Source organism: Sturnus vulgaris, chromosome 9, assembly GCF_052056855.1.
Source record: "Sturnus vulgaris isolate bStuVul1 chromosome 9, bStuVul1.hap1, whole genome shotgun sequence".
Classification (NCBI taxonomy): Eukaryota; Metazoa; Chordata; class Aves; order Passeriformes; family Sturnidae; genus Sturnus; species Sturnus vulgaris.
The window spans coordinates 5,445,056-5,470,687 of NC_142251.1; the positions used below are offsets into that span (position 1 = coordinate 5,445,056).

General features: G+C 41.5%; 2 protein-coding genes and 2 long non-coding RNA genes across 5 annotated transcripts in view; 2 read left to right on the forward strand and 2 right to left on the reverse strand.

The window, feature by feature from the left end:
* The window catches only part of LRP8 (LDL receptor related protein 8), a 171,134-nt gene extending 161,496 nt beyond the window's left edge, over window positions 1-9,638 (forward strand). For both annotated transcript variants that reach the window (XM_014870608.2, XM_014870609.2), the window contains 7 exons: window positions 1,106-1,245; window positions 2,412-2,553; window positions 3,003-3,155; window positions 3,854-4,084; window positions 5,909-5,977; window positions 6,222-6,394; window positions 7,281-9,638. In XM_014870608.2, coding sequence (XP_014726094.2) covers window positions 1,106-1,245; window positions 2,412-2,553; window positions 3,003-3,155; window positions 3,854-4,084; window positions 5,909-5,977; window positions 6,222-6,394; window positions 7,281-7,319 — 947 coding nt within the window. In that variant the 3' untranslated portion in view covers window positions 7,320-9,638. The remainder of the gene's footprint in view (window positions 1-1,105; window positions 1,246-2,411; window positions 2,554-3,002; window positions 3,156-3,853; window positions 4,085-5,908; window positions 5,978-6,221; window positions 6,395-7,280) is intronic.
* LOC148222781 (uncharacterized) lies at window positions 8,159-16,422 on the reverse strand. The gene is made up of 4 exons (XR_015805342.1): window positions 15,830-16,422; window positions 15,606-15,715; window positions 12,308-12,457; window positions 8,159-11,154 (listed from the first exon to the last, which is right to left on the reverse strand). It is a non-coding gene; the product is annotated as an uncharacterized LOC148222781 (long non-coding RNA).
* A 364-nt stretch (window positions 16,423-16,786) lies between these two features.
* On the reverse strand, window positions 16,787-23,456 carry LOC148222782 (uncharacterized). The gene is made up of 3 exons (XR_015805341.1): window positions 23,323-23,456; window positions 17,610-17,670; window positions 16,787-17,308 (listed from the first exon to the last, which is right to left on the reverse strand). It is a non-coding gene; the product is annotated as an uncharacterized LOC148222782 (long non-coding RNA).
* A 48-nt stretch (window positions 23,457-23,504) lies between these two features.
* Window positions 23,505-25,357, forward strand: MAGOH (mago homolog, exon junction complex subunit). The gene is made up of 5 exons (XM_014870612.2): window positions 23,505-23,677; window positions 23,793-23,851; window positions 23,970-24,080; window positions 24,397-24,479; window positions 25,071-25,357. The coding sequence occupies exons 1-5, from the start codon at window positions 23,590-23,592 to the stop codon at window positions 25,168-25,170; spliced, it is 441 nt and encodes a 146-aa protein (XP_014726098.1). The 5' UTR covers window positions 23,505-23,589; the 3' UTR covers window positions 25,171-25,357.
* The last annotated feature ends 275 nt before the right edge of the window (window positions 25,358-25,632 follow it).

The window sequence follows — 25,632 nt, forward strand, 5'->3', positions numbered from 1 at the left end:
GTTAAATGTCTCTTTATCTGGGTCTGTCTCAGGAGCAGTGTAAGCATCCTGCCCTGAATGATGCACAGTGCATCAGGGAAAGGGACAGGGCCTGCAGAACCCATTCCCTGTCACCATTCCCTGCCTGCCCAGCTGCTCAGGGCAAATGGAACCCATCAGAGGGCTGTGATGGTCCTCACTGCCACACCAAGGAGCAGAGTGGGAAGGAGGTTTCATGGAGCAGCAGGGAACATCCTGCTCTGGACTTGGAGCTCTTTCTTTAACAGCTTGCAGCTGTGAGGTTCTCTGCTTGGCTTTGAAAATGCTGGCTGGGGCAAGACTGGAGGAGGAAATGCAGCTGCCATTACATACTGCTGAAGTGCTACTGCTGTGAACAAATAATGTTATCATTTAGTAATTAAGAAATTAATTAATGACTTGTTTAATTATATAACCTAGTTTTGCTGGCTCTCATCCACTTACATTCTGTTCAGTGAATCCCATCCAAAATGAGGGAATTTGCTCCAGAAAGAGAAATGCAGTGCTTAGCATTTCAAATAATACTGGATCCTTTCCTCCCACTCTTACCTGCACCCTCCCCAAACCTGGCTGGTTGTGGTAGGACTGTCCCCACCAGCAGATTCTCCCAGCCTGCAGCTTAAGAAGGGTTTCTGGACCCAGGATTCTTCTTCACTGAAAACGTGTGAATGTCACAGCTCCCTCAGAGAGGTGTTTCATTGGAATCTCAGTAGTTGTTCTCCAGCAAGAGGCCAAGGCCTGAACAACCTTGGGAGGGATGAAGCTTTGCACTCGGGCACTGATGGAGAGAATCTGGGAAGCCCAGACTGCTGCTCCTGGTTACAAAAGAACCTCATTGTAACAAGGCTGTCAGTCAGGCATTCCCCACACACATACAGCAGAATGTTCCTCCTTTTTAATCTTATTTATAGGGTCTTATCCCAGCATATCTGGGCACTGATTCAAAATCAGAACTAGTGTTAAAAAAAAAAAAAGGCCCAATAATAAAGAGATTAGTCATGCTGCCAGCAGGAAAAACATGCTGGGCAAGAGCAAAAGAGTTGCAAGAGCTGTATGTAATTTTGCTTCATTGTGTTTTACTTTCCAGATTTGCTGAATCAGCGTCTCTACTGGGTAGACTCCAAATTGCATTCACTGTCCTGCATTGATTTCAATGGCAGCAACAGAAAAGTTCTGATCTCCTCTGTGGATGATCTGAGCCATCCTTTTGGCTTGGCAGTGTTTGAGGTAAGAGTGGAAAACGGATGCAGAACAGACTAGAGCCTGTAAGAGGTCTCAGAGCTCCTCTTGATTAAAAGCTCTGCCTTTTGCACAGCATAGACCTCAGTGAGGGCAGTTGCTGCTATAGAAACCGATTAACCTCGTGTGGGTTCAGCAGGGAAATTGGTTTTTAAAGCCCTTAATCAAGAGCAAAGTGTTACCTCATGCTCCTACCTAATGCAGCACCAGTGCATTAAATGATCAGAGGAACAAAGGCTTCAACTTTGACACTCACTGTAGATAAGTTATAGCAGAGAAAGGTCCCGTTGGCTTCTGGTTCAGGAAAACCCTCATCCTTAAATCCCTTATTCCTCCTAGGTGAAGTGTGTGATATCTGGGCAGCTGACTTTGGGCATAGGTTTCTGCAGGTCATTGTAGCTCCTTAGTGCTGTCCCCATCAGCAGCATTTGGAAGGATCTCTTAGGTTATTTCATTTCTCTCCATCCTTCCAGGTATGAATGGCTGGGTAGAGTAACAGACAACCCTTCTGCTTTTGCTAAGCTGCCCTTGTGTAGCAGTGTGGCTTTCCTTACAGAAATACTCAGGGGTTTAGGAGGCAGCAACACACACAGATGACCAAGCAGTTAAACTGTTTGGTAACTGTGATTCCTGGGTACCTCTTCCACCATTAGTTCTGTATCTTCAGTCATAGTATGCCATGCAAAAGATAGCAATATAAAAGAGAAACAGGTGCTCAGCTTCCAGGTGTGCTCTAGGCACTGGTCTCCCCAGAGATACATGTTTAATGCAGGTCTTATCTTGGGAAAGGAGGAAAAAATCAGCAAGGTAACAAATGTTTCTAGTATGGAGTGTGGCCCTTTGCTCATGATCTACTCCAGCTTACAAAGAAAAAGCAGTTCAGAAACAATACAGATGCAACTTTTCTGTACCTTACCAAATTTCTGCTCCCTCACCTCAGTCTCAGAGCTACTCAAACTTACACAGCACTTTGTAAACTTGTATGAGTGCTGGGCTTTTGAACATTGCCCAAAATAGAAAAAAGCTGCAGACAGAAGTAGTGTGAACAGAAGGTACCCCAAAGTAGGAACATGGTGCACTTTGTGACTGCTGGAGTTTAATCGAACTCGAGCAGGATTTGAGCAGGCCAGGTCAGGAATGTGCATTCCCTGCAGGACAGAGTGTTCTGGACTGACCTGGAGAACGAAGCAATCTTCAGTGCAAACAGGCTCAATGGCTTGGACATCTCCATTCTGGCAGAGAATCTCAATAACCCTCATGACATCGTGGTGTTTCATGAATTAAAGCAGCCCAAAGGTAAGAGATGTCCTCAGGATGTCATGGCCCTGAATCAGGTTTGTTTGAGCTGACAAATGAAATGCTCCCTGATGGTTCTTGATGAGAGAGAATGCATAGGTAATAATGGGAAATCAATGCCTAATGTTTGAAGTTCCTACATAATTAATTCAGCAGCAGCATTTATTGAAGAATCTGCAATTTGCTAATAGCTATTTAATTAGCATCTTTGATAACAGTGAGTTACTCTTGTCACTGTGATGCTTCCCATTCATTATGTATTTGGGAAGCTTTTATAGTGCTTTGTAAGGTTCCACTCCACCATACAAACTGTAAAGATGCTTAAGCAGCCTGATAAATTGAGGTAGGGAGCAGGAGAAGGTCTTTTCAGAGGATTTGATATTTCTTTGCCAAGAGCAAGAAATAAATAATTAGAAAAATAACTTGTCTTTTCTTCCACCCTGGAACAGCTCCAGATTCCTGTGAGCTCAGCCCCCAGCCAAATGGTGGCTGTGACTACTTGTGTCTTCCTGCACCTCAGATCTCTCCCCATTCCCCCAAGTACACATGTGCCTGTCCTGACAATATGTGGCTGGGTCCTGACATGAAAAAATGCTACAAAGGTAAATACAATCACATCTCCATTTCACTGTCCCAACAACATCATACTTACAGTGAATATATCTGCTGATGGTGAAAACACAAACACCAACTTCTGTATTCCACTCCTTGCTGCCCTCTGAGCACAGCAGCACCGTGGTGTCCTTTGTTGAAAGCTTGCTTATTTTGGAAAGCTTAACCAGAAAAAGATACAGCAGGAAGGGGGGGAAAAAGGGCTAGGGACCAGCACTAAAAGTGTGAACAGTCAATAAGCCATTAAAATTGATTGCTCATATATTGATTATGTAATCTAGATATGCAATATATACTTATATGTATTTAGATATCTATATATCTATCCATAGATAGATACCAGATCTGGAGAGGCCACAGTTGTTGCTGATAGTATCTCGAAGAGACAAGTGGCTTCATTGTAATTTTCCTAACATGCAATGAGTTCCTGGTACAAATTCAGAATCTTAGGAGGTTCTCAAAAACCCTCAAGTATGTGAACTTCTTAGCTACTTTCAATACAGAGTGCTTTTTTTATTAGTATTAATTAATCAAGCTTGACTTAAGGAAATAATTTTTGTACGAGAAATTGTTGATAGTTTGACTACCTTCATTAAACACAGCAGTCCTTCCCAGATTTATATCACCATTTGTGATTTGTTTGGTGTACTTGCTTTAACCAGATTTCATTGTTGCTTTTGGTTTTCAGATCTTCCAACCACTGCAGCTCCTGAAGTGGTTTCCACAAGCACAGTGTTCCGTGCTGATGGCACCACGACCATCGCTGCTGTCCCTGGCACTGCCAATGACACCACTGAAGTCGTCCCCAAAGCTGTACCAGAAGCTACAATCACCACCCCAAGTCTTCATTTACCTTCCACCACTTCCATCCTGATAGATTCTGAGATGACCACTGGAAACAGCAATTTATCACAGCACTGTAAGTGAATGAGATTCCTTTCCTTCTTCTGTATCACAGCTCCTCATGCACTGGTGGGAGATCTGACCTAGTGTCTGAGTTGCAGAGGGGTCAGGTGCAGGCACACCTTGGGGCACAGCAGGAGACATCAGCTCCTCTCTCTGCAGGCACCTGGGGTACGATGGCTGCTGTCACTCCAGTCGTTTGGCATGTCAAGGAACTTGTATCAGCTTTTATCCAAGGCACACGAACAGCCCTGAGAGTTCACATCAGCCCTTGCCTTGTGCCCAGTACTGGCTCATCCCAACTTCAGTGCTGCAGACAGTAGAATGGATGATTCTGTAGGTGCTTCACCTATTTTAATTGTTTAATTATTAAAGTGATCCAGCACAAGTTCTGAGTGAAAAATTCCCCCTGTGCATCTTTAGTGCTGCTGGACATGTGAAATCAGTGCAGCCCAAGACAAGCTGCTCTGGTTTGTGTGACCGTGCCTGGCATGTTAATGTGGCCTCATCATGACACAGGTTTGAAGTTTTGCATTATTTATCAGAAGAGCATCCCAGTGGAGAGCACTAATAGGCTCTCCTCCATGGAACACCAGCCTCCATCTCAGAGCTAACAGGCAATCCCTCCAGGTCCTGTTGCCAAGGCAAAGCAGAAAGGCTGAACTACTGTTAAAAAAAAAAAAATCTAGTCCAGAGAGAAGATTTTGCTCTGCAAGACCTCAAATAGCCATGTATGTTTAAAAACAGTGAAATGCAGCTTTCCCCCAAATGGAAAGCAGCAATACACCACCCTTGGCTGTAGAACTGTGCTGCGTGGGGAAAGCACAGTCCAATGGCTAAAATGCATTTATTTCTCTTTGTGCAAGTTTCTTTCAAATGCAATAATTACCCTTTTAATAAGCCATGGAAGCAAGGTGCTTTTATTGTCCACTTTGGAAATAGTCTGGCTTATTATTAAGTAAATAACTTTGTAATGGAACAGCCTGCCACAGGGAAGTATTTAGAAGTTACATGAATTGGCGTATCAAAAGTACAGTTTGTTCCTCCTCTTGCAACTCCTGATATTTTAGCAAAAGTAAATTTTCTCTATTGATACCTTATATGAGAGCTCAGTGCAAACATTTTAAATATAGAACTGGAAAGGTTATATTGAATTTTTTTTAATTATATTTTCCTGTAATTGCTTTTTTCTCTTATAAGTACACTATTGAGTTTTGGGACCATTCTTGCATGCTGGGGTAGGCTGCAGCAATGAGGGATAGATGTGTTCACGAACTCCTTAGCTATAAATAATAAAAAAGGAAAAAATTAAACAGAGAAGCTGTGCAGATGGCTTTGAACTACATTCTTTTTGTGACAGCTCATAAGTCATTAATGGTGTCAGTACTAGAAAGTGTTCTGCTGTGGATTTTTAGGAGCACTAGTCACCATCCCCTGATCCGTGCATGGCATTTCCATTAAATGTCAGGTTTTTAAAACTGGCCTCTTTTTTTTGTGCTTGAAAACTGGAGGCCCAAGAACAGTCACCCATTTCTGGTCAGAGCTTCTCTGACAGCCCTAGACAGAGTGTGTCCCTTACTGGCCTGGAGCTCTGGGGTGTCCCTGTCCCCTGGCGAGGCAGCAGCGCTGCAGGGACCTCGTTCCTCAGGAGAAGGAGCTCAGCTCAGCCCAGGTCTGTGTGTGCTGCTCAGTGTTGCCAGAATGATTTTATTATTAAATATTTTGTAAATTCTTTAATTGCAAAAGTTTTCTGATGGGCAGAACAGCACAGGTAATAGCAGAAAACATTCTTTAAAAGCAGCAAACAAGTTAAATGATCAGAACACTTCTCTACTTACAGATGCAAATGATGATGAAGGCTTCGGTTCAACTGTGACAGCAGCTGTGATTGGAATTGTCATTCCTGTGGGTAAGCAGATTGGATTTAATCTTTGAAGGAGATCAGACCGAAATGCAATACCAAAATATTGTATTTACCACAGTAAATACACTTTTCCAGTTTTCAGGGGTGGGGTGGGAAAGGGTACAGGAGCTGCTGAATTGGAGAAAAGTAGCCCAGCTTTGAGAAAATGTAATGAGGATGGCTGCCAACATGGGAACATCCCAGCAGATCCATGCCTGCCTAACAGCCCTTTTCTCTCCCCTCTCCTCAGTGGTCATTGGCTTGCTGTGCATGGGGGGATATCTCATCTGGAGAAACTGGAAACGGAAGAATACTAAAAGCATGAATTTTGATAATCCAGTTTATAGGAAGACAACAGAAGAGGAAGATGAAGATGAAATCCACATTGGGCGAACTGCCCAAATTGGACACGTGTACCCAGCAGTAAGTACCTGAGGAGATGCTGATGGACAAGATTAATTCAGTTGAGAGTTTTCCAATACAGAATTTAGATTAGTGTTGCTTATTTGCCAAATAACGACAAAAAACAGAACTTCTTTAGTATCATTGATTAGGCAGAAGCCTAAACTTCTGGCAGCCCATCAGCTGTCTTAGAATTTAGTGCTCTGGATCAGATACTCCGTTCAAAAGAAGAATAATTGTCCTAATCAAGGTACCAATCTGACAAATGTAAAGTTTCCTCAAGAGCTATGTCAGCGTGGGACAGGTGATTACTCATCCTCTACTGGATTCCATTATATCTGTGCTTAGGCTGCTACCAAGTGTCCAAACTATCCTAAGGATAAACTGAATTTCTCTACAAACCAGGGAGAATATTTTCTGTATAGTAAAAGTATAAAGAAAAGTCACATTCTTCACAAGGAGGAGTGAGTGAGATTCAGTAAGAAGTTAAAGAAAAGGATCCTCTGTCAGAGCAGCATCCCTGGGGAGAGGAGCACTGGCAGGTATAAGTGCATTCTATTTTCAGAAGAGAGCAGCAAGATCCAGAGTAATGAGTGAAGGCAATACAGCTCCTGTAGGCAGGCAGGTGGGTGGATAATGTCCTCTGTCATCTAAAGGTCCCTCACAAGAGCACACTGGAGAAAGTGCCATCCCTTACAAGGAATTTTATCCAACATACATGGGCAGGAAACTTCCCAGCACCTCTTTAGTAACACTTGAGTGAGTGACCTCATTTGGGGAGGAAAAAAATCACTATCTAGAATAGACTTGTCACCAATACAGTAGGGACAGCCATGAAAGTTCCAACAAGAAATATAAGTTAGCACCAGTATGACAGTTCACAAAAGTGTGTTTTTTCCCTCCCCAGCGTGTAGCATTAAGCTTAGAAGACGATGGGTTGCCATGAGGATGAAGATGCTGCTCCAGTCATCTGAACACTGAACAAATCTGCTTTGGATCACAGAACCTGCTTCTTCTTTTTGATCGTTATTTATGTTGCAGAAGGGTAACCACAAAGTTATAATGAACTGCAAACATCCAAAGGATGTGAGAGTTTCGTATGTATAATCTTTTATACACATTTTAACTTGTTGCACTACCCATTTGTGATAGTGAATAAGCAACAGCTGAGCTACTAACTCAATGTACATAACCAGCCAGGCTGAAGGTTCAGTAGCTATTGCTTTATTTTAAGACTATATTTATAGATATTTTGTAAATATGTTGAATATGCTTTGTGGCTATCTATCAACATAAGTAAAATAAATTCTGTACAGGCAGTTTAGAAATATTTATTAACAAAATCTGGATTATAAGATCTGTTCTGTAAATATAGTAGAGGGGTGAGAGTATTTATTTTTTGTATGTTTGCTTGCTGTGCATAGATTATCTGTGTATATATCTATCTGGACAAGGTAGATATATAGGCATATAAATATATACATATATAAAAAATATATATACATATATTTTAAAACTACTAGCCTACATTTATGAAAATTAGGGATAATTGAATTTTTTACAGGATGTTTGAGAAGTTTGCTTTGAAATCTAAAGACACTATGTAAGAAAGAGCTGTAGTGTAAGATAGCTGACTAGTGAAGCACTCCATAACAAATTGCTCCTGACTTCCATCCTGGCTCTTAAGGGCTGCTTTTACATTTTCCAGTCTATCCATGAAGAATCCGTGCAGTGCATTTAACTGGAGAGCTGTTGCCTCCAGTATTTCAGTCAGGAGAAACTCCTACAGCACCCAGGGTTTTTGTGTTGTATTGTTGTGTTTTTACATCTTGGTACAAATCTGATTTGGTTTTTGTTCGTTGGTTTCTAAATGTAAATCTAAATGCTTTTCCACTCTGGGAATCTTGCACCTCTTAAATCAGCTCAGAATTAACAGAAACAAAGATTTAACCATATATTTCCACACTCCCAAGTGAGCACTCTCCCTGGTTCATCAGGAAAATAACACAATAACAAAAGTCACTTCCATCACTCCTTGCCCTTGGCCCCTGCTCATACTGATTAAAAATCCAATTTTAGGAGCCTCTGTGGCACACACAGAACCCTTCCAAAGTCCTGCCCATGGAACAAGCTGCCCCATGGCAGCTCTCCCAGAGCACAGAGCACTGGGCAAGGAGGCCAGAGCAGGTTAAAAACTCCCAGCCTTCCCAGTGTCTTTGGCTAGGTCATCCTGCACCTGGCAGGAAAACCACTTAGTTTTTCTCATCTCATTCTATAGGATTTCCTGGGAATTCTGTGGGAAGTGAATACATTTACCTCCCACTGCATAATGGACTAGTACCTCCTTGACCTGAACCAAATCCTAGAGAAATCTTCCTCATGTTTTTATGTCAGTCCAAGCTTTTGTATTTGAGTGAGTAGAAGAAACTCAGGCTGAATAGGTTTGGGATTTTTTTTTCCTTTTGTCTTCCTTTCTTTTAGAATAAATTTACAGGGTAATGTGAGCTGGAAGCTGATTCTTGACTAAGAGAAGGAAGAAAGTGTCTAAAGCCCTGGTATGCATTACAGACATAATACATACTCTCAAATTCCTCATGGCCTGCATAGACAATACAGAAGTAATCAAGCATCCTTCTATTCCAAATTTTAGATTTTAAGGCAGTGACAAAATGAGTGAGATATCCCATTATTGTTTTAAGGTATGAAGCTCTCTTTCTACAAATCCATGCACTGTGTGCATGAAGAAAAAAAGCTGAGAAAGGCTGTATGTGATAACACTGTAACTAACAGACGAATGTAAATATATATGAAAGTTCTACAGTTTTGATACTTTTTTAAGAACACACAAACAAACCTGTACAAACCACGTGTAAAAGGCTGCAGGTTTTTTCAAACCATTGTAAATGAACTCAATGTGCAGTGCTGATTTCAACCTTTACAGATTTATAACTACTGAGAAGTCAAACACCAAATTTGTTTTTTAAGAAATTAATTATTTTAAATAATGGTTCCGATTGGTAGGGTGATATTTAACATTGTAATCATTTCTGCTCTGTGTTGTCATACTGAAGTTCTGTTAGAGTAAGTTCTTGCTTGGTGCCTTTTGTGTTTCAGTTCTTTCCTTCCGGACAAAAGGCCCAGGGAGGGGCGGGGGGGCTCTGTGTAACACTTGCTGTACTGGAAACCAAATGAACACGTTTGTAAAACAGTGCACTGTTTCTATAGAAAGATTAAATTTTTTTATCTGGGATTACTGAACTAATTACTTTGTGGTGTGTGAAAGAGGACTGTATCTTATTTTTGGTCTGAGTTTTCCCTAAATCTTAATTTCCCAAATCCGGAGTGGGATGTGGGAGCAGTGCTGTGTAACGCAGCTGTTCAGCTGCAGGGTCACAACAGCAGCACTGGGGACAGTTCATATTCCACAACAGAGCACTTTGTTCTGAATTGTCTTTTTCTGCCATGTTGGTTTTGGTCATCTGCAAATCCCATGGAAAACAGCACCAGCTTAATTTCCTTGAGCTGAACAATTCCATCAGTGATATAACTGAATAAAACCTTCTGTGGTACAGCTACACCAGTCCTTACCCAGTGTGAGAAAATATCCCAGAACTGAGCAGTGCCCACAACACAACTGGTGGAGTTTTTAACCTGAACATGCTGGACTATTCAACAACTAATTGCAAAAAACTCCATTTCTTCTTTGGGCTTTTGGTAAAACACCTACAGAAGCTGCAAAACTCCTTAGAGCAACACTTATGCCATCTTGAAAAAAAGACAGAAATACTGCTGTTCTTGGAATCTCAAGAGGCAGGCTCAACTTCTTTTAAACATACAAACAGTCCCTCCTATGGAAATAAAGCTGGAAAAAGATTCACTGTAATGGAAGTATGACAATCGTTTTTTGCTGGGCACATAAGTGACTCAGAACTAAACACACTGTTAGCTTGCTCTCTCCTCCCTGTCTCTTGAAAAAATGAAATCCTGGATAATAAAATACAATACAACACAACCTTTCCCCATCACATGTTGTTCAAAGCCCTTGGAAGCAGTGCATTTATTGAATTTCTCTTTCAGTCAATTCTTGGTCCCAAAGGAAGCAGCCAAGCAGGTAAAACTTTTCAGGCACAAAGAGTTATTACCAAACTAATAGGGACTGATGTACTGGTAAATATCAGTGGTTTTGTTTTCTATCTAACTGAAAATAGGTTTTTCTTACTTCAAAACATTCTTCCCTTTCAGTTAAGTATTTTAGCAAAGTAATATGGTAACAGATAGAAAAAGCAAAACAACAAAAAAATTCTCTCCAGATCTAAATAGCAAGAACAGCACAAAAGAAAACTGAAAGAGCCTCATAAAGCAGTCCCAAACCTACCTGGGCATTAAGGTAGGCCTCCCAAAACAACTCCCTTTTAAAATTACTTATACTGTATTAGCAATAAAATTATATTTTTTGTCTCATTTCTTACGCACAGTAACTACAGTCTGAGCTAATCCACACTAACACTTTCTGCCTACTCCCATTAAGATGCTCTATGGACTACAGGGACTCACCATACAGTGTTTATGTAACACATGGCTCTCTGCAGGAATATGTGTGCTCATTTCCTTACAGTTTGTTCTCCATCAAGCCAGCCCTTTAACTCGGGAAACACTTTTACATCTGTCTTCCTAATTTACATCCTTGCCTTGAAGCAGGGGCCTACAGCCATGGGCTGTTGTGAGCTCTTTCACTGCTCCAGTGCAGGCATTTATAGCGTGGTGCCGGTTCCAGTTGTCTCCTGAATGCACAGCATCAACATTGGAAGGATTCAAGGAGAAAAAAGCAACAGTGAATTTAGATGTGGGGTACAGCAGCCACCCTTTAGGGTCAAGCTACGGACCATTTGCACATTAACATGCTGCGTGCTCAGTGGCCAGCTCCAAATGCTAATTAACAAAACACCCACGCCCACTCAGTCCCTCTGCAGGTCCTGGGGCTCTGAAATGGCACACGGGGTAATGAAGGCACTGCTGCAGTCCCAGCTGGGGACATAACAGAGTTATTGCAGCTGTAGTTTGGGGGTTGTTAAGGCTTGTTCTGATGACAGAACTTGGGGCTGCAGCTTTGCAGCTGCGTGTTCTGCAGCAACCTGCAGGGGATCTTCCAATGGCGAGCACAGCCTGGCCACGACTGTCATTCCATGAGCTGAAATGTGCTAAGTCTGGGGTGAAGCAGAGCCCCAGTTTGTGCCAGGGACGGGGCTGGCCCAACCCTTGCACACAAAGGGTGAACCCGAACCCTCATCTGCCCCAGTGTGGTGAAGAAAAGGGACACTGGGCATCCCTAGGTACAGAAGTAAAAAATACACAGAGCCACACATCTCAGTAAATAATCTGCTCGTGGAGGAAGAGACAGAAGCCAAGTTAAAACCAGTGGGGGAGGAGGTATTTCAAAATTTTGGTTTGTTTCTCATTATCCTACTCTTATTTAATTGGTAATAAGAAAAATCACTGTTTCCCCAAGTCAAGTCAGTTTTGCCTGTGACTGGTGGAGGGATCTCTCCCTGTTTTTATCCCCACCCATGAGCCTTTCATTGTCTTCTCTCCTCTCCCCTCCTGAGAATGGGAGTGACAGAAGGGCTTTAGTGGGCAAATGGCATCCAGGCAGGGTAAACCCACCAACCCCAAAAGAGAAAAATGGGGGATTCACTTTCTACAGAGTGAACTGGCTCTTCTCAGATAGATGAAAGGTGCCTGGCCAAAAGTTTGCAGGCTCATTACACTCAGGGAATGAACTGAGCACCCTGTTTTACTTGCAAGGCTTTGAGCTCTGACATCCCAGCCAAGACACAAATCTGAGAGTCAAATTTTACAGATAAAGATGAACTTGTGGCTTTTGCTATCACAGCACCAGAGACCATGACACAAACAATCAGCTTCACAATAGATCACCTGCCAGAGTGTCCCCAGAAGGTTGGCTGTATGCCTCAGGGTGCTCAATGTGGATTTCTCATCCCACTTCCAGAAGAAGCCAACGAGCATCAGTCCAGGCTGAGTTCTTAGCTCCTACAGGAGGGTGGTAATGCTAACCTGTATCTGCACCTATGCATCAGCAAGCAGAATGAGAATTACCATGCTTTTAAAAATTATCCTCTTTTTTCAAATTATTTGCAGCATTCAAATCTCTCCACGTATCTCAGTGGGAGAACATTTCCTTATGGGATTAGCCACAGCTGCCTGCTAAGTTCCCCACACTTTCAAGGAAACCACTGTAATCTTGTCAGGGTGATAAGGCAGTGCCTTAGTGGGGAGCTGAAGTTATGTCAGTAAAAAAAGCAAATCTCCCTGATAGTTTGATAGGCCCCTGCCTGGCTCCAAGGATGATGTACACAGGATTACAGAAGGCTGCACTGATAATTTTGTCTTCACATCAGTTCAGTTCTTCAGCCCTTGCCTCGAGGCTACCAAGTCAGGTAGAAGAGGAGAGGTTTTACCTACAGTTCTTGGCCAGTACAACTGAGGCCAAATAGCAAATATATTCCACATTACCCCATTCAGGACTTTATCTGCTGAGTCTGCCAATCAAGGAATTAATTAGTTCCAACTGCAGTAATTTATTTTCATGCATATATTCCCCTACTGGGGCTCAGCTAAAAGCACATACATTCATTTAATTCAAGCCATTACACATAAAAGATGATGGAAAGCCTTAAAACCAAACATTCAAGAAAAAACCCTGAATGTACATATTTTACTAATAAGACACAGACCTAAATAAATTCTAAGCAAAGAGAGCACCTGGAAATGATGCTTAGAAGATAAACAATACGTTAAAGGTAATATTTAGGTCTAAGTTTCATTGACAGAAATTTTCCTACAAAAGCTAAAGTTGACTTCTAGACTTCCTGTAATGAAAAGCTGACTCAAAATTATTGGAAATTGACATTATTTTTAGCAATATTTAATGGGTGTCACATTCAAAAGCCTTACCTCGTGAACTGACTTCATATTACTTTCATCCTAAAAGCACCAGTGGCAATAGAAGTTAACTTTATGAAGAACTTAATAAAAAATTTCTCATCACATCAGTGGCTGTCAGCCTGTAGAGGACTAGGTGAGGTTAACAGAATCTCTTGCTATAGAGGTCTTTTCAGGAAAGGCCAAATTAAAACATTTTTTGCCCTTTTGGAGTTCAGTTGACACAAACTCCACCCCAGTGTGGTGAGGCATGAACTCTCCAAACTACATCTCTCCTTGTTTCTTCCTTTTTCTTTTTTTAAAAGGTGATTTAAGAGCTATCCATACAGCCTCTAATCATAAAAACCCACTTTGTCTCCTGCAGACTAAGACACCAAAACTAGGGCTTGGCTCACAATCCCCCAGGACAGTCACAGTTATTCCTTTGCCTTGGCTATGGCTCTGCCCAGGACACAAATAAGCAGTGATGCTTTACTCATTGCAACTTAAATGCACAACCACCAAATACAAAACACTGTGATATTTTCTTCAGTCATGTTGTCAGTTTACAGAAGCTCATAGAGCTTCAATATTTGCTGCACAGAGAGGTTGTAGCTTCTCCATCCCTGGAAGTGTTCAAGGCCAAGCTGGAATATCCTGGTCTAGTGGAAGGCATCCCTGCCCATGGCAGGAGGTTGGAACTGGATGATCTTAGCGGTCTGTTCCAACCCAAACCATTCTATGATTCCACGAATATGTAAGGGCACCAAAACGATTAAACTAGAGAATGTATGATATTCAAAGTATGATCACTGGCCTAGAATAGACTCTAAGTAATATAAATATACACAGATAGGGATGCACCCCAAGCCTGATTTATACACAACCAAAGACATGGGCCATCTGCAGACCTAGATAAATTAATTGAGAAGCTGTGACAGGACCATATGATGATGATGTGTTGTTTGTAACACATTACTCTGGACTTTCAGCTACACTATGCCAGGAATTAGCTACAGTTATGGTTTCCCATAGCAACAGGATATATGGGACAAATTACTCAGGAAAACCCAGCTGAACAGGAGCTGCAGCTCCCGTGGTGAGCCAAGCCAGGTGTTCCCATGCTTTGCAGGAACATGGCTCCCCCATGTGCATCCGCAATACTTCTTGAATTCAGTCAAATGTACCCCTTTCACAGCAGCTGGCATTTTACCACTCCCACACTGCTCCAGACCCTGCACACAAGCCTGGTCAACCCAAAGAAGGATGGACTAAATCCACTAAATTGCCCCTAGATGTCATTAATGTAGTAAGTCTTGTGCTTACCAAGTCCCTGTCACACTGTCGCTGTCCCTGCAGTGACCACACAGAGCAGCTCTGCACTGATGGTGTTTTAAATGTGACAGCCCAGCAAAGCACTGCAGGTAACACCAATGGCTGCATGCAGATCTCCACACCCAATAATCCAGTATCACATCAGAGATGGCTTTGACTTCTCTGTTGGGAGTTTTCACCTTACAGAGCAGGTGGGTGTTTGGCAAATCCGCCCCTCAGAACTGCACAGGGCAGGGGTGGGCCAGAGAAGCAAACTGGAGCTTTCTGGGGGAGCACAAACAGCACAACATCAAACACCTGCTCACACCTTGGCCAGAACACAAACACGCATCAGCATTTGTACTTATATATTAATATGATGCTGAATTATCTCCCTCTTCCTTCAGGGACCTGTGTGCCATCTGTGTGACCTACACAGGCAGGCTACAAAGGGTTCAATTTAATCTCCTAAATACTGGAACAGAACCCTTTAATGAGCAGGTATACAAAAGCCTTTTCATTTCAATGAATCACTTCAAGGCAAAAAGTCCTAATGAAGACAACATAATTTGTAGTGTCAATAGCTATTAGTGCTATGAGGGCCCCAGAACACTGTGAGCTTTGATTTAATGTCTCCCTTTTAGAGCACACTCTACCTTCATAATAAGAACAAGGCCAAAGAGGAATAACCTTCAGGTGCTCCTGCAGATCAGGAGTCCACAGCCATACATTATCTTGATTACCATTCCTTCATTTGAGAAAAATCAACACGGTGCTATCAGAATATTTATGTCATCAGACCCAATGAATCTCCAGCAAGATGTGAAATTATATTCATAAAGTATTAACTACTGCATTTTTGAGACTCTAGAGAATACTTCTTGATTTTTGGGGCCAAAGAGAATCAATATTTTCCAAATTAAGCAGTAACTTTGCTGGGTGACACTGATCTCATGCAATATCAGTTTTGCCTACTTACCCCCACCTGTGCAGCAGCAGGCCTCCAATATCTCCTCTTCTCCACCAACATTTTTAAAAAGTAAATTCTGATCAAAGTATAAAGTTTGCTTCCAGAGACGGTGAGATGAGCTGATAAGGAAGGAACATGAAACTGGAATGATCTGAGAGCAATGACAATTAGAAAGAAACAAAGGGCAGCTGGGCTGGAACTGTGGGAGGGCCATGGACACAGCTGAGACTTACTCAGAAGATTTGACAAGCCTCTAAGAGGAACTGTAACCTCCAAGTGCATACACACAGGTGTTGCTGACAAGAAACAGAACAACTACAAAGAAAAAATACAGAGGATAACTTTTTAGATGTGAATTCATGTCAGGTTTTGGCACCTGGTCATTAGTACCAGCACTTATTATAAACCAAAAATATTTGGCAGTTTGAAAATTGTGTTCACATATAATTACTGTGCTGGCATTCACTACATTCAACAAGAGGAGCAAAGAACTGCATGGTAATTTCTGATAAAAAGGCAACTCCACCAGCCCCTTCTTTACTGTACTGTGACAACACAGGAAGACAAAGGTGATTACTTTCTTTTCTAGCACTACCCTAAAATTAAGCCTTTCCCCACTGACACTCATTTGGCTTAACACCTCTGATTTGATGAGCACATTGAAGTAAATCTTTTTTAGTTCGTCTCTCAGCATCTCAAAGACTGCTGGAGTAGAACTGAAGTAAGGCAAACAAGTCAGTGATGAGCTGGCTGTAAAGAAAATACGATTTCCTTAGCAAAAGAGTCACATAATAAATTTCCCATCAGACCTCCATATTTTTAAATATTTTCATTTTTCCTTCTTACTCTATGCAAAAAACTCAGTCACTGTCTTGTACTGACACTTCAATTTGAGACATAATGCAAGTTACTCCCCTAAAAAAAAATACTAGAGTGGGTATCTCTTCAAGGTCTTGAATAGTGAATAAAACCTGAAAAAAAAATCCATATGAACCTAAATGGCATATCAAGCTAGTACAGCCAAGACATTCATGCTTTTATAACCCAAATAAGACAGATAAAATCCTATGCAGGCACCTTTGATACCAGACTGCAGGACAAACTACCCAGCTGCAGCTGAGTTCACTTGGGACAAGTGAAGTTATGGGGGGAAATAAATAGGAAAAAAAATGCAAGAAAAGAAATTCAGCTTCAGCAGAAATAATGCAGTTTTAATGGACCATAGAATATCAGACACCCAGCAAGAAAATGACCTTTTCTCCAGTACTGAAATAACAATGCAATAGAACACAAATGCTGATAAACCAACTTCAACTTTACAAAATCAATTTATGTGAGGATAAAAGAACAAAATCCATGACCTTTTCTTTACTATTAAATAAACCAAATCCATTCTACTGAAGTCTTCTTTTTGAACAAAAGTTACTGCCTGACCTTTCTTATTCCACTGCAGGATGCAGTGATGGCTGGGTGATGTGATTTAAGCTCTTTTGTTCTTCCCAAACCAGCGGTTGGTACCCCCGCAGAGAGGACACTGTGCACATCTTCCCCATCCCCAAGACAGGAGCAGATTCTGTCGGTGCCATCAGAGATCTGTGACGTGGCCCTAAAATGAGGGGCAAAGGCCCCACAGGCAGGGGCTGGAACAGGAGTGGATATTCAGGCTGGAATTTGATTGCCCATCCAAACCAGCCTTGTGTCTCCAGAGCATCCTGCAACACACAAGTATCAGCTCATGAGCTGCACAGTGAAGACTATTAAAAATGATATATGTTACTGGAATATTTTATTGTAAAGACTGTAAAGAGGACACTGACATAATTTTGTATGCTATTCTCAAAGAATCAGAAGCATAAAATACATTATCTGAAATTAACTTTTTCTGTGATGAGTTCTAGATAATTTACTGGATTCTCTACACAAACTGTTTTAGAAACATTATGAAATAAAAACATAATGTAAATTAATGATAATTACATAATTAATGTAATGACAGTCTAAACATAATTTTACCTGTAATATTTCTCTTGTGGAAGCAATGCCCAAGTAATGTTCAACAGATGGATGCTGCTGCCTAGGATAATGGCAAAATAGCTTTATTCATTGAAAATAGAAATGTGTTATTATTTCCAATCCTTTTAATCTCAAGAGCCATCTGTGGGCAAGGCCTTTTATCTGGCACAGAAAAAAACCCATAAGTATTTGCCTGTGTGGAAATACGTAAAAATATACACATTAATTCCTGAAGCTGGCATTGTTAAAGTGCTGTCAATAAGGAACTGCTTGTGCACCATCCCTGTGGTTTGACAGGATGGACTCACAGCCACAGTAATCCTGACTGGAAATCAGGAAATCAGGAAATCAGGAAATCAGGAATAATTCCTTGAGAGAGACAAATCACTTTATTTTGAGAAATAACTTCCTGGCTTCTGGAAGGAGATTAGTGTATTAGAGCCAGTATCATCCTTTTCATCTTGGTTGTTTCCATTCTCTTATTTTTTTTACTTTTAACTCACTGAAGAACTGCCAGTGATATGAACATGGAACAGAACCAACCTGATGGCTGTTAGGGGCAGGACAGCCATTATGCACAGCAACACAGAATCTTGAAAAAGATGACCAAGAACTCTGAGATCAGGGGAGATGGACAGGAGAACATCAAGACTGAGAATTGTTTCTCCTGGCTGTAAAATAATAATGCTGAAAACCCAGAATCTGAGATTATGGCTTCATGCAGTATGAAGGCATAGTTTTCTGCCAAAAACCCCAGAGAAGAGGTAGAAACACTAAATTCTGGTATACTCAGAGCTGAAGAATAAAGAGCCTTAGTGAGCAATGAGGGTCTGTGACACTGCTCATTTCAGGGCCTGCCCATCTATTGCTTCTAAGAGCCATGAGACCCCTGAGCAGAAGCCATGGGGTACTGTGGAAAGGCACATTTACTGATAAAACTGATAAAAATACTGATTAAAAAAAAAAAATCGTTTTCTAGATAAAGAAAAAAAAAGAGGTTGCCATGGCTACCCTGAATGAATTCAGCACATCACCTGTGCATAAGTCAATCTGCAAGGGCTCCCTTGGAAGCTGAGGGTTTGCTTCTCACTTGGGATCCCTCCAAATTGTACAAGGTTTTAAAAAATAAAGATTGCACAGGAAATGGATGTGACTCCTGCATCCACCAGATCAAAGCCTGCTCGAGGGCACAATTATCTATGTAAAAGGAAAGCAATGTATTTTTCTTGACAAAGTTTTCAAATGACTGTGAAGATTGGGGAGTCTGATGCATGCAGGGGACAAGCAAGGCTGGAAGTCTTCTGTGACAAGGCAGATATGCCTGAGGTGTTTCTCTTTTTTGCTAATGAAGCTTTATGCTTGGATTTCCTGACCTACTACACCAGTTTCTTTCTTTAGAGAATAAGTGAAAAGGAAAAACTCCAATATTGGAATAAAATACATTGAAAGAGTGAGGGCTTTAGAGACGATGACAAGCATGAGGAAAAAAAAATTAAATGCAAAACCAATTAAAAAGTACACAAGTAAAAATGTTATAAATAAATAAAATTCCATTTAACTTATTGTCAAAGTGTAACAGAGATCATGAGGCCCACTCAGAGCAGCATAAGCATGCCTAAAGGTAAAATCTAAAAGTTACAGTTATAAAAGCACTGCCTCAGGTCTCTCACCTCTCTAAAGCTTGTGAAATTCTGGTGTGTCAGAATTGGTTCTGGTTCTGTCAGAGCTTGGATTTAAAACAACCAAACAAACAAACAAACTTGGTAAAGCATTTCAAATAAAAGAAAAAAAAACAGAACAATATTTATTGAAGATAAAAGCCACATGGAAGCAAAGAGAAGTTTCTTTGTAGCCCTTGTCTGAAGTATCATCTCAAGCAGCTCAGCACAACCAGCATGTCCTTCCAGGTAAAATGTCCAACACTCCTTTGCTTATTTCCACATTTATAGAGACACAACCCACCACTATAGGAAGGTCATGGGCTGAAGGCTAAATAAATACCTGTGCTCACTCCCTGCCACCAGGGAAACCTTTAAAGAGTTTGGCAGATTTGTTTAAATAAAATCAGTTTACACAGAAATACATGACTGGAATACAGCACTTGGCTAATGTTGAAATGAAGAGCCCGAAACATGCAGTGACATAAAATATCTCTTTCTTATGTAGTTCTTGGGGAGCTGCTTAGAGGACAATACACAAAAGCTAATTTCAGTCTAAATGTGAAGATTCTTCCTCAGAAGCAACCACTGGAGGCAAGCTCCCTCATGTCAGCCCTCATAAATGCCTCTGTAAAATTCTGAAGTGAGAATTAACACACTTCTATTTTTAAATAGGAGAAAATCCTATTTTGTGTAAGTTCAAGACACAGTTCTATAATGAAAAATAAATAAACCATTCAAATAAGTAATATTTGTTTCCTTAAATTATTTGTGGCAATAAACTCTAAAGAGTTGGATTCATCAATACTGGACCCAGATACTCTTCTCAGCTCCCATACATCCCTGCACCCCAACTTCCAGCCTTGTCAAACCCAGCAGATTCAGATGAGGGGGGGCTGACTTTTTAAATGAGAAAGTCAATTCCATTATAAACTTGCATTTGACACAAAAACGATCTGTAGAAAAAGCAGAGAATCAAAATAAATCAAAACTAAAAAAGCTTCCTTAAAACTCACACAAATATTCACACGGGAGAGCTGATCCTATGTGAGGGCAGGGGGATGAACATGGCACCAATGACAGACCCTTCCAGTCCTGCTTTCTATTAATTTCCACAAATCTTTCTCCTTTTCAGGCACTCATTTACACACAGGAGTCTATGCTAGGCTTAGGTTCTTCTAATACAGAAGTCAATACTCCCCACTTTTGTTTACTAAGTCCCCACCAGTGAGCAGTGCCTTGTGAGCAAACAGTCTTTGAGTCAATAAGCAGCCAGAGCAGCACAGCCCTGGGGGGAAAACCTCACCTCAGAGCCATCAGGTTGTTTCACTTGGCACCAAAACAATAAATGTTCCTTCTTACAGAGGTGCATTTTTAACCAAGTAGATGAAACTTGTCCAGATTGCAATTTCAAAATACAAACTCTCCTAAATAGTGCATTAAAATTAAAATGCAAGGCTTAGGGTTAACAGAGCACCCCCAGTTTGTCTCTCAGCAGCCACAACACACTGCTGACTCAGCTGGATTTGGATACTCATTATCTCTCACACAATGCAGAGGCAAAGGAATTAACATTCTTCGAAACCAAAATAAAATTCTCTTCCCAGCAACAAAAGGAGTAACACAGGCATAACAAGGATCTACGTGCAAAGTCAAGATCCACACCATGAAGCATGTTAAATGCTATGGAACACATTTTAAAGAAGGATTTTAGGGATTTTTTTACTTTCAGAGATTATATTTTCTTAACTTCCCTCAGCAAAAGTAGTTTCTTTGATAGGGAAATCAGTAATAATTAAAGCTTCTGCAGATACAAGGAAAAAGAGTTGTATAAAATTCTCTGTTTGGAACATGATTTCACAAGTTGCAGACATGTAAAAATACCAGAAAATAACCTGATTTATTTGCAATCTGTGAAAAAAATTCAGTCACCCAGTTCTCCAAAGCGTTCAACATTTCCAGTAAAGAGAAAAAAATAGCAGACATACAACTACTTCAAAAAACAATCACAAATCTTGCAATCCTAAAACTAAGTTAAATTATGGATCCAAAGTAGGTTGATTCATTCAAGCCATCTGCTTTTTCATTGACATGAGAAAAAACCCCAAATAAATAGAAATATTCAGAACATGTTTATCTGATTTCTCTCATTTTTCCAAGTCCCACAGATACCTGGTCTCCATAGGTTAGAGAAGAAAATCATGTAAATTTTGCTCTTCTGCAAAAACAAAGAAAAAAACCCCCTAACCCAAACCCATTATAAACCAGTACCAGTATCAAGATTCCATATGCACATTGTCACATTCCAGTCCTTCTATCATATGTAAAATAATGCTAAAAAATATGTGTTTATAGAGGTATTTTCTTCAGAGGCAAAACAACCACTGTTTACACATGCTTTAAAGCAGAATGCAAAGTGCATGCATTTGTGCCTTTCATAAACACATACTTGAGCCAATGCATTCAAGTATAGCATGTTTGGGATTGTAAATGTCAAGATAACCCAAACAACACTGGCAGCAATTCTTTACCCATTGTATTGCCATCAAACGTAACATTTATTTTACTTAGACAAAAAACCTAATATATACACAGCAAAAAAAATAAATTATCTCACCTATAGTTTCAGAAAAATATGTTAGAATTTATTTAGGGAACTCAAAGACAGCTGACACCTCCAGAAGGAATTAAAATGCAGGTTCTTTGGATAATTCCTATGCCAGTTTGCTCTTCCTTCCAATACAGGAATTTAAATAAATTTACATTAAGCACTGATATTCCTGAAAAGGCTTATAAACAATCTAGACAATTACAGGAATAATTCTCTCACAAAAATCCCTAAACCAAACAAAACCAAACCTTCAAACTTGGGGACAAACCAGACAGTAACTTTAGATTACCTTTAGATTGGACAACCAAGTTCACAAAATAAGCAGGATAATAATTCTGCCAAAAATCCTTCAATCTGGTATAAATAAGATGTTACATTTTTTAAGTATATGTTTTAATTTCTTTGCAGTACCTGCAGATATTATAAAGCAACAGGATGGCTATTTATGTATCAGTAGGACTCTTCTACTGAAGGAACAACTTTTATAGAATGGACATTCCTAAAGGATGCAGAATGCAATGGAGAATATTCAAGCACAAAGATGTGAAGAACAATGAATAAGAGTAAATACTGCCTGACTTAGCCTTGCTGTAACTCTAAGGAAAGCAGAGAGAGCTCCATTAGCCCTGCAATGGGATGTGAGGCAGCACCATCTAAATAAAACCACGTTCATCAGTGCAAACCCATTTCCAACACCACCACAGTACAAACCACCCTCCCCATTCTGTGTCCTCAATAAAAAGTGTCCTATCTAGTGAGGAGGACGAGACACTCTGTTTCTGAACTTTTCTTGCAGAAGGGAATATTTTACCAAAGGATGTGTCTCTATCTCCTTTCAGCAATTCCCAAAGCAGAAAAGGGCAGGATTTACCCCCAAAGCCCTTTACTCTCAAACCTCAGGCCACCAGTGATGAGGGATCTCAACACAGCAATCCCAGTGAGGCACCAAACTGCTTCAGAAGACAGAAATTTGTCCACTTGTAATTCATTTTGCTTCAAATCATAAATGCACGGTGCTCGTTCCTTCGGTGCACAAAGGAGTTCAGGAAATGCCTCTGGGATTGACTCCTCTGCTGGAAGGCCACCCCTCTCTCTGGGACTAGCCCAGGGGGTAGCATGTTGGGTTGATAATGGCGAGGTCACGGGTTCGATCCTTGGATGGGCCACTTAATCAAAATATAAATCTAATGGTTCTGTGGGCCCCTTCTAACTTGGAAAGGAGTGCAGCATAATGAGGTGAATCACGTTCTTGCAATAGCTCGGAATGCAACCATCAGTGCTCATCACAAACGGCCACGTACACATCATCTCTTTCATTCATTAGTATGACTAAATATCACTAGAACTCTCTTATTAGTAACGAGTGAATCACTGTTCCCTCACGCGGCCCGCCGAGGGCCTGGCACTCTGCCCTGGGAACAGCGGAGATGCGGCGACCCCTCACCTATAACACCGCGTAGCGTCGCTACGGGCTGTCCCCAGGCGGCTTTAGACCGTGTCCCCGCTGGGTCCCGGCTGTGTCCCAGCCGGCTGCGGGCTCGGTGCCGGTGCAGTCCCGCTGACGGAACCGGCCCGAGCTCGCCCCTCACAGGCAGGCGTTACTCACCGCCGCCCGCCAGGGGGCGCCGCGCCCGCCGCCGCTCCGCTCCTGGCGGCAGGAAGGCGCGCGCCGCTCCCGTTCCTGACGTACACGCCGGGCGGCAGCGCGGCCATGGCGAGCGATTTTTACCTGCGCTACTACGTGGGGCACAAGGGGAAGTTCGGACACGAATTCCTCGAGTTCGAATTCCGGCCCGACGGTGAGAGCGGGGCGGGGGCCCGGGGGAGCTGGGCCGCGCTGCCGGAGGGAGGGAGGGTGGGCTGGCGGGCCGCGGGTACCCCCAGCGTGCTTTAATGCCCGGCCTCTCCCCACAGGTAAGCTGCGCTACGCCAACAACAGCAACTACAAGAACGATGTGATGATCCGGAAAGAGGTGAGGGCAGCGCGGCTGAACGCGATGGGCCAGCTAAAGGGACTCTGGGCAAGGCTGGGGGTGGGATTTCCTTGTGGGCAGGGTTGTATTTATTTCTCTGCCGGAATGTTTTGTCCAGGCTTACGTGCACAAGAGTGTGATGGAGGAGCTGAAGAGAATAATCGACGACAGTGAAATCACAAAAGAAGATGATGCTCTGTGGCCTCCTCCTGACAGAGTGGGCCGACAGGTAGGGTGCACAGTACCTCTTCCAATTGCTCTTTAATTTTAATTTTCCTATGTTAGCTCCTTGGAAGCGTAACTAAACTTTTTCTTCAAGCCAGCACTGTTTCCAGCCGAAAGGGAAACAAATACTGCTTTAAAACCTGAGTAGTGCCTCAATGGCAGTGTACTTGGGGATGCTAATACGATCCAAAGACCTGCTGTATTTGATATCTTTGTTATAGAAATTCGTAATAAAAAATAAAAACCATAAAAACAGTACTGAAGTATTTCTGTAACTGGTACCATGAAGCAGTGAGTTCCTATAACCTTTTATTTTTCAGGAGCTCGAGATAGTAATTGGTGATGAGCACATCTCCTTTACCACGTCAAAAATCGGTTCCCTCATTGATGTAAATCAGTCCAAGTACGTACTCTGCTTCTTGTGCTGCCCTTGTTTCTATTTACCAATCTGTTAGAACTTTTTGATTATTTGGTACGTGTATTTTAAATTGTTTCAAAGTATAAATCGTCTCCTGGGGGCACCAGTGCTCTGTGTTGCAGCACAGTGCCTTTAGACTGTGGCATTGCAGGCTGTGTTCTCAAACTCACTGAGAGCAGACCTTGCTGTAGGAACCCTGTTACACACATACGGGGTCTGAGCTGCCATTGGCCTGTTTGTACCAATTTTTTTGGTACAAGGTACTCTGTATTTCACCTAAGCTGTAAAGACTGTCTGTTGAGGGGGAGGGGGGTAACATCCCAAGTGTTGTTGATACTTGCTTTCATGATAGAAATGCATATTTTTAAAATACTTAAAATATTCACAGTTGGAGTACAGAATATTTAATCTACCAGTGTAGAATGAAACAAATCTCTCAATGTCTAAGATGACATCTAAAAAGCCCCATATAGGCTTTGGGTTTTTTTAATACATTAGTTCTGTAATCTGTTCTCTAAGAGCATCAGTCTTAATTTTTTTTCTTTCCCCCTTTCTTCCTTCTGTTGTGCACTGCAGAGATCCAGAAGGCTTGAGAGTGTTCTACTACCTGGTCCAGGACCTTAAATGTCTCGTCTTCAGTCTTATTGGACTCCACTTCAAGATTAAGCCAATTTAAATCAGACAAACTGAAGTTTCTATTGCAGTGTTAGCAGTAGGGGTGGGAAGGGAAGAGCCTGTTCCAGTTCTTCACTGTTCCTGAAATTTTTTTGTATTTTAGATTATTTTTTGATTGTTGTTTTTGCTGTTGTTACAAACTGTCAATGACTCAATAAAAGGGTAAGATTTGGATTTTTAATTTTTAAGCTGTGGTGCGAGACTGACTTCTAACACTTCTTTTATAATGGTGCATTCAGAGTGTGTCCCTTGTATCTCCCACACATTGTACTTCTCTATGAAGCAGTGGAAAAAGGAATGAAGCCTGTCTCTGTGAAATGAAATTTTTGCCATCTCTGAAGCCAAACTTTTGTTACTGTCCTGAGCTGGGTGTTCTGTTGGGCAGACAAGAACATCTGACTGGTTATAGCAGACACATCACCTTCATCCCAGCCCAGCATTACCTGCTTGCCTCCAGAGCAGA

Bases quoted from the DNA above. Each gene is read 5' to 3' on its own strand.
- MAGOH (XM_014870612.2), top strand. From the start codon at position 23,590: ATGGCGAGCGATTTTTACCTGCGCTACTACGTGGGGCACAAGGGGAAG. The intron at 23,852-23,969 runs GTGAGGGCAGCG...TGTTTTGTCCAG, and splicing joins ATGTGATGATCCGGAAAGAG to GCTTACGTGCACAAGAGTGT. The intron at 24,081-24,396 runs GTAGGGTGCACA...TTTATTTTTCAG, and splicing joins CTGACAGAGTGGGCCGACAG to GAGCTCGAGATAGTAATTGG.